The sequence below is a fragment of the Peromyscus maniculatus genome, chromosome 8, assembly GCF_049852395.1.
Source record: "Peromyscus maniculatus bairdii isolate BWxNUB_F1_BW_parent chromosome 8, HU_Pman_BW_mat_3.1, whole genome shotgun sequence".
In the NCBI taxonomy this organism is placed as follows: Eukaryota; Metazoa; Chordata; class Mammalia; order Rodentia; family Cricetidae; genus Peromyscus; species Peromyscus maniculatus.
The window spans coordinates 33,152,732-33,161,413 of record NC_134859.1 but is presented as its reverse complement, the minus strand read 5'-3'; the positions used below and the strand labels follow the sequence as shown (position 1 = coordinate 33,161,413).

The window sequence follows — 8,682 nt, the reverse complement described above, 5'->3', positions numbered from 1 at the left end:
GAGATTAGGTTTTAGTTCAAGTTTTGGTTTTAGTAAGTCAGAAGTTTTTTTTATTATTATTATAAGAAAAAAAAAAAAAAGACTGGCCAGGACCAAACCAAAGAGTTTTGTAGGTAAGGCTCTGACAATTGTTAGCCAAAGCATTATAACGGTTAAAAAAAACCATAAAGATATAATTTTGGGGAGCCAAATTAACTCATATCCTGTCTGGGTGTGAGAAAGTCTTCATTTTATAACAGATGTCCCAGGTGCCTCAGCCATCCAAGCAAGCAAGCATCTCATACAAAAGCAGAACTTAGCAGTTAACCTGTTTAATCCTGTGACCCATTACCTTGTAGAAATAGCTGGGGCAGTGAAATGTTTTACAACAACCAGCAATTTTTTAAGAATAGCCCAACAGCACTAGGAAATGGTCCATCTCAGGTCAGCAGACAGGGTGCATTCAAAGTAGGAGCAACTTCCTCATGGCTTATTCAAGCTAACAACAATGTTGTTTTTTCAAGCACATTAAGTTTATCCTCTAAACATAATGTTCACCAACACAGTGGAAATTTCCATGAGTGGCTAGGGAGCTAGTCAGTTTCTCCCTGGAGCTCACTTGGAGGCAGCCTTGCCTGATTGGTGAAGTCTGAGCGGGTGAGAATGCTGTCTCATGATAAGGTGAAGGGTTCTGAGTGACAACATCCCTACAAACACGTGTCCACTTACATTGTCCACTGGGTGAGAGAAAGAAAATCAACAGGACAGCAGCAAGGGTGTGGGGTTACAGCAATATCTGCAACCATTGCACCCTGGGCTCCCTGGGTCTGAAAGTCAATACTGTCCGGCAATAGAGGCCATCATCTGAGCAGAGGGGCTTAAGATAGGAAGCAGAGTGGTCAGTGCCAGGGAGCACTGACACTGGAGTTGGTTACCAAGGTACCCAAGCACTCAGGAAGCCCTGGAGTTCAACTCAGGCCACTTCAGCAGAGCTCCGCCTCCCTCTCTGAAAGGGGATGTGAAAGAATTCAGCTGATTTGTGTAAACCAGCCAGCTCTTTCAAAGAATAGAAACCAAACCCTTCCCTCACTGCAGCCCCTCCCTTTAGGGACCAGAGAGGCAGGATTCTGAACCAGGACGTGAAAAGCAGAGAGCAAAGACTGCGCAGCACCATCTGGAAGGAAACCCAGGCAGATCAGCCCTTGCTTACCAGCTGTTCTGATCTCCTAAAACACCAGAACCGGCACTCCTCATCCCATCTGGTTCCAGAACATCCCAGCTTAGAGGATTCCATAGAGAGCCACCCCAGTGACCTTGCTCCCAGAGAAGAACTGACCTCTCAGGAGGGCCACTCACATCATCACTCAGGAACAGGTATGTGAAGGATTTCTAAGTGCAGCTTGACTAAAAGTCCTACTTACTTATGACATGGAAGGTGAACTCCTGGCACCAGGGTAGAGGAACTTGAATTCTGCTTTATTTCACTCAGGGGTTGTTCACAGCAGGACCCTTCTCTGTCTTCTGCACCACAGAGGGACCCCAACCCACCAACGAGGCAGCAACAATTTTTTCTATCACCTGTACATTCCTGGGTCTGTTGCTCTTCTGATGAGACCTCAAGCTTGGAGAAGGAGGGCAGGCTGTGTGACCCGATTCCTCAGCTAATGCTGTAACCTGTTCGGGGTCCGTGTTTGTAGTTGTAGCTGTTTGTTGTTTTTATTTTTTGTTTTGTTTGAGACTGGATAACTCTGTGTGCCTCTGGCTGCTCTAGAACATGAAAATCAGCCTGGCCTCCAACTCAAGGAGATCCATCTAACCTCTGCTTCCTAGGGCTGAGATTAAAGGTGTGTACCACCACACCCAGCTCTGCTGTAACTGTTTTTTTAACCCCATGGGGACAAAATTCTAGGATCAGAACACTCACTGGTATCACCTGGTGTACAGTGAATCTGGGAGAAGCCATGAGCTTTACCTGGACCACCTGTGGAATAGGAAGGTCTTTGGGTTGGGTTTGGAAGAGGAAGCTACTAAGTGGCTTTTTCTCTGGCTCAGATCAACTATTTTATCTGCACTCAGGAAACTATCTCTATGGCAAGGCATAAACTCTTTCAGTGATGACTTTACTGAGGTTGTGGTTTTCTAAACTCTTCAGAAAGTATGCCATGCTCAGTACTGATATGAGGATCATGCAGAGGTATTTACTATTTTCTGTAATAAATCAGCACATAAACTTTTCTCTCAAGCTTTCCATATGATGGTCAAATAACACCAGAAAGTTTTTTCTTTTTTTTTCAAATGTCAAAATTATTTATTTTGTCATTTAATATATTTTTTGAGAACTTCATGGATGAACACTACATCTTCCTCACTCCAGTTTCCCTCTCTCTTCATTCCAACTCTTCCCATCCCTCAATTAATGATCTATTCTTTAATTACTATCATAACACATATGTACATATGTATTGGCAGGAAATTTACCCACATTCAAAAGTCCTTGATGTTTCTGGTATATATCAAGGCTAGGATGGGTTTTATGTCTGAGTTCTTTGATGGAAATTCAGATTAGTTACATAAAGCAAGAACTATGTAGAGCCTAGCATAGGAAATCTATTCATGAATATCCTTCATTTTGTATTAACTCCTTTGTTTATTGGGTAAGGCACAATCACTTTTGTTAAATTTGACCAAATGGAAGATAATATCATTTAGAATTCAGTGAACACAATATAGTAGGCCAAAGTGCGCAACTGAGTAGTAAGTTCTTTCTTATACTGTTTTGCTTGGAGTGTGCATGCACTTGGGTCCCACGTCAAATGGGTTTTCTACTGTTGGTGACAATTGGAAGCTGCAAAGATGCTGCTCACAGAATCCGGTCCTCTCCACAGTCTAGAACACATGTCCACTCATTCTGCCCTGTATTCCCTCATACCAGTGTGATGGCCTCCCTGCCTACTTCCCTTGACATTTCCTGCCCTTCCTTCATTTCTAAGACCTGTTGATGAAATGGTTTCTCCACTATTGACTTCTCTCATGATGTGTAGTGGTTCCAGGAAGCAGGTGTGCTTTAGTTAAGAGTACACCAACAGAAATATGTGCCATGTGGGTGTTATGTAGTTAGTGTTATAGTGATTGTGGGGGTGTAGATATAAATACCATGGATTACAAATTGTAATTTTCTTTGAGCTGGGTGAAGCATGTGGAGTTCCCTTTTTTTTTAATTAAGAAAAAAATTATTCATTTTACATACCAATCAAGATCCCCCTCTTCGATCCTTCCTCCCCTCCAGCCTCCCAGTGGAGTTCCTTTTATGCATTACTAAATTTAACATCTATCTTTGATCCACATTGCATGAATGAGTCCAGGTAAGCTCAATGACCATGAGTGTCTTAGTTAGGGTTTCTAGTGCTGTGAAGAGACACCATGACCACAGCAACTCTTAAAAAAAAAAATTCATTGGGGCTGGCTTACAGTTAAGAGGTTTAATCCATTGTCATCAAGGCTTGAAACATGGCAGCATGCAGGCAGACATGGTGCTGGAGAGAGGCCGAGAGTTCTACATCTTGATCCAGAGGCTGAAAAAGCAGACTGTATCCCACACTGGGCACAGCTTGAACATAAGAGACCTCAAATCCTGTCCCCACAGTGACATACTTCCTCTGACAAGGCCACACCTCCTAATAGGGCCACTCTCTATGGGCCAAGCATTTAAACACCTGGTCTATGGGGGCCATTCCGGCTTAAACCACCACAATGGGTTTCCACTTTTACAGTCCTTGCTATTAGATCTAAGTCTCAAGAAACTGTATTATTATCATGATGTTCACTTACTGACCCTCAATACCACCTTTCTGTTTCTGATCATCTGAGGTGGGTACTGGTGTGATTCCTAGTGATAGATCACACAAGATATAACCTAACAAAGCAGCTGATCTTCTGAAACCTGTTTCTATAATATGACTTATTATTATCCACAGATGCTGGCCATCCATCTTACCTATCCATCACCTAGGGTGATGTAGGTAGAATTTTCTCATTTCTGGGGAGTTTGGTGGTGGATTTCTAAAGAAGCAAAACTGCTAGCATGAATCCATATCTGTTAAAGGGGGATTTAGTAGAGTGGCTAACTAGCTGTGATCTGGCTAGTCCAACAGTAGATGTCTCTCTAAGGAAAGGCCAAGAGTCCAGTAGTTATTGTATCCATGAGGCTGAATGTCACACCTGGTCTTCAGTATACATTGGAATCCCTAAGAAGTGGGTTCATATACCAGCAAAGGCATGCCCCAGCAGCAGGATAGATGAACTTGCCAGAGAGAATGATGGCAAGCAGGCAAAGAACAAAAGCTTCCTTCTTCTATGTTTTTTTTAATGTGGACTACCACCCGAAGATGTAGCACAGATTTAAGGTGTATCTTCCCATCTCGAATTATCTAATCAAGAAAAAATACACAGGTGTTCCCAGCTGCTTGGGTTTCAGTTTATTCCAGATGTAGTCAAGTTGACAACCAAGATGAGCCATCACATGGGTATATGAAAAGACAAAACCACAACACTCAGTTATTTCACTAACTAGTCCTCCAGTGGCTGTACCATTAGCGAAAATGAAACCAAAAGATTTGGGAGAACTCACCCTTCTGTCCTGTTCTCTGTATAACAGCCCTGGGTGTACTGGAACTAACTCTGTAGAGCAGCCTGGCCTCGAACTCACAAGATACACATGCTGCTGCCTCACAAGTACTGAAATTAAAGGCATGTGCCACCACCACCCAGCTGATACTGAAAATTCTTAACTGGCTGAGTTTTTTAATCTATTGTAATCATCGAGTTTCAGGGTACCTTCTTCATACATGTCAATGTACTCTGTCCTCATCTTGTGCCCCTCCAACCTATATGCCTCCATGTCCCCTTCCCTCCAGTTGGTTCATATTAATCCTCTAGCTAGTCCTTGATTCTGCTTCCCTCTTACAGATAACCTCATTGCTAGACTGCCCACCTCCCTTAATACCTCTTCAGCCTTTCATGATCCCTTCTCGAGACTGGGATCTAAAAAACACAGGTACAGACACACATGCTTTTAAGGTTAGGTGCAGCCTGCGAAATAAAATGTGGGATATTTGTCTTGCTGAGGTTTGGATTCTCTTCTCTGAACAATGACTTGCAGTTATACTCACGTTTCTGAAAATATCATGGTTTCCTTTTCTTCCCAGCTACATAGGAGAATCTTATTGTGTCTATGTCATGTTTCCTTTGTCCATTCTTCTGTATACAGATATCTACACTGACTTGATTTCATGGATGTGCTTGCATCTCTGTGGTCTGTTGACTAAGAGTCCTTCAGGTTAAATCGAATGGGATTCCTGGGCCAGTGCTCAACTTTCTTAAGAAAATTCATACTTATTTAGTAGGAGTTGCACCAACTTCTAACACAGAATGGTTCCTCTTCTCTACATTCTCATCAGCATTTGTTGTTGTTGTGAATGTGTTTCATGATGGTAGCTATTCTGACGTTGTTCAGATGGAATATCAAAGCAGCTTTAATTTGCTCTTCTCTTTATTTAGTCTCTTGATGACTGTCTCTACAGTTCATTAGTGCACTAATTGACTGGATTACTTGAGTGTTTACTCTTTCAGGATTTCATTTTTACATTGTCAAAGCATCCAGCCTTCCTCCAGTTCTTACATCCTTTTCTCATCTCTTCTGCATCACATTGAGCCTTGGAGGGGGTGATATAGACTTCCCATTGATGGCTGAGCATTCAGCATCACTTATTCTCAACTCCTTGACTATTGTGACTTACTCTATAATACTCCTACTCACTATAAAGAGCAGCTTCCATGGCCAGTGTAGACAATAGTACTAATTCATGGATACAAACACAAATATTTAGGTGGAAAATTGATGGGCATATTTTGCCGAATTTCACAAAACAACATTGGCAGCTCCACCAACCCCAGAGCCTATGACCACCACAACCACATGGTTTTGATTGCCAAAATAGAGGGTTTTCAGCACCAACGTGTAAAAGGAGTCGCTTAGATATCACAGTCATAGAAAACCCAAGATAGATACAACAAGGGTCTCCTGAATCCTTAAGACCACTTCTTTTGATGATGGGTTGTGCTCTCCAGTTGAATTCGAATAATTACCATTCATGTCAATTGTTAAAGTAAAACTGAAAACCTGAAACTCATTTTACATGTCATAATATGTCCTTATTTAAAGATATTGACAAAGTTTTGTACTTGGGTAATTTCTTTTGCATACAAAGGTCTTGGTATTGGAGCCCAGGCTGACCTCAAACTTGAGATTCATAGCACAACATCCTTAGTGCAGGTGTTATAGGTTTGAATTTGATCTTGAAGAACTCAAAGTGCTTTAAAGAGGAAATTGGTCAAGGGTAAAGGAATATGAGTCAAGTCAAAATTTACATCAAGGCCAGAAGTAAATGCAGTCGGGTCCTGAGCATCTGATTAAGAGGGAGAAGAGCCCATTTGTAATGTGTGGCCATTACAGGGGCTCTGCTTTTTCATTGGCTTGCTCTGTCTCAACTAATTCTTTGAACTTCCTGGTTCTTTCCTCCCTTTAGTATTATCAACTGCTCCCAGCCATGGGTCAGACCTCCTCTTCTACACCCCCTCAGAAGGAGGATCCTGATTTGACCTCCAGCCTTGACTCCAATCTTCAAAATTTCAAGATGGAAACCAAAGTCCTGTCTCAGGAATTAACCACCTTGATTGGATCATACCTAGAGGATGGAAACCTTCAGGGAACAGTTTCTGCAATCAGAGATGCTCTGAGTGACATCGAGAAAGCCCCACTGAACATTGCAGTGATGGGGGAGACTGGGGCTGGAAAATCCAGTCTCATCAATGCCCTAAGGGGCGTGGGGCCTGATGAAGAGGGTGCGGCTGCTTCCACTGGAGTGACATGCACAACCACTGAGAGGACATCATACCCATACTCCAAGTTTCCCAGCGTGACACTATGGGACCTACCTGGCATTGGGTCCACTGCCTTCCAACCACATGATTATCTAAAGAAAATCAAGTTTGAAGAGTATGACTTCTTCATTATTGTGTCTTCTGGACGCTTTAAACATAATGATGCAGAACTAGCCAAAGCCATTGTGCAAGTGAATAGGAGTTTCTATTTTGTGCGAACCCACACAGATCATGATCTAATCGTTCAAAAACAGTGTAGTCCTCGGAGATTTAATAGAGAGAACGTCTTAAAACAGATACGAAATTCCATTTCAAGTATACTTAAGGAAGTTACCCAGCAGGAGCCTCCAGTCTTCTTAGTTTCTAACTTTGATGTGTCTGACTTTGACTTCCCAAAGCTGGAGACCACCCTTCTGATGGAGCTCCCAGCCCACAAACGCCACCTCTTCAAGCTCGCTTTGCCAATTGTTGCTCATCCCACCATAGACCAGAAGAGGGATGCACTGAAACAGAAGGTCTGGAAGGAATCAGTAATGCCAAGAGCATGGGCCACCATACCATTTATGGGATTGACCAAAAATGACATAGAGAAGTTGGAAGAGACTTTGAACCTCTGCAGATCTTCCTTTGGCCTGGATGAAGCATCCTTGAAGAACATTGCTGAGGATTTGCAGATGCCACTGGAGGAACTAAAGGCGAACATTAAGTCTCCACATCTGTTCTCAGAAGAGCAGGGTAAATCATTAACAGATAAACTATTAGAGTACATTAGCGGTCCTTACTTTTCAAAGGCTTTCCACTTGCAAAATTACTTCATTGACACTGTGGCAAATGATGTTAAAAGTCTCCTTAGCAAAGAAGAGCTTTTTATGGAGAAGGTAAGTTCAATTCAATTCTAACACCACTCATATTGGGAGGAGTCAGTGGGGGAAAATAGGGTTTTCAGTTATTCCAGGAAGTGCCTTGCTATCTCACTTTGTTGAAATGTTTCATGGTGACTCTGATGAATTTTGTCAAATCCATTCTCTGCACCTGTTGAGATCTTATGGTCTCTCTGATTGAGACTGTTACATGATGCACTCTTAAGGCTTTTCATTATAAATTGTCTCATTACTGAAGTGTTTATTTCCTTTGTTTTTAAGAAGTATTTCCGTTAGATGAAATCCTCCTTTCAGTCTGCTTTTGTTTCCTATGCTTTGGGGACTATGTGGAAAAATCGGATGAAGTTTTTCATACTCATTTCCCTTTAGGAGCTTCAAATATTTCACCTTCTATTAAGCTCTTTGGCCTGTTTTGAGTTGGTTTTTATGTAGGGTGAAAGATGAGTCAAGTTTTAATTTTGCCTGGAGTCCAGTTTGCCCAGTTCCATTTGTCAACAATGTGCCCTTTGTGCAGTGTTAGCTTTTGAAGACTTACTGAGATGTTGATGACGGTAGATGCAGGCAGTCTGCTGTACATGTTTGGAGACATTTCTGGATCTTCTCTTCTGGGCAGTTGGTTGGACTATGGGCCTGTTTTTATACCACTGCCATACTGTTCACTGTGGCTATGTACTATGCCTTGAAATCAACTATTATGATGCCTCCTAGCCCTGTTCTTTTTGATCCATATTGTTTGGGCTATTTGCAATCTTTTGTGTTTCCATGTGAATTTTATAATTATATATTATAATAATCCACAGTCTAGTTCTATTTTAAATGACACTGATGTTATAGATGAGATTCTATTGTATCTATAGATCACTATGTGAAGTAAGGACACTTA

At 41.9% G+C, this 8,682-nt stretch overlaps 1 protein-coding gene across 1 annotated transcript; it reads left to right on the top strand.

Moving 5' to 3' along the window:
- Positions 1 to 1,020: 1,020 nt before the first annotated feature.
- On the top strand, positions 1,021 to 8,319 carry LOC143267067 (T-cell-specific guanine nucleotide triphosphate-binding protein 2-like). Its single transcript, XM_076543980.1, has 3 exons — positions 1,021 to 1,353; positions 6,564 to 7,796; positions 8,314 to 8,319. The coding sequence occupies exons 2-3, from the start codon at positions 6,585 to 6,587 to the stop codon at positions 8,317 to 8,319; spliced, it is 1,218 nt and encodes a 405-aa protein (XP_076400095.1). The 5' UTR covers positions 1,021 to 1,353; positions 6,564 to 6,584.
- The last annotated feature ends 363 nt before the right edge of the window (positions 8,320 to 8,682 follow it).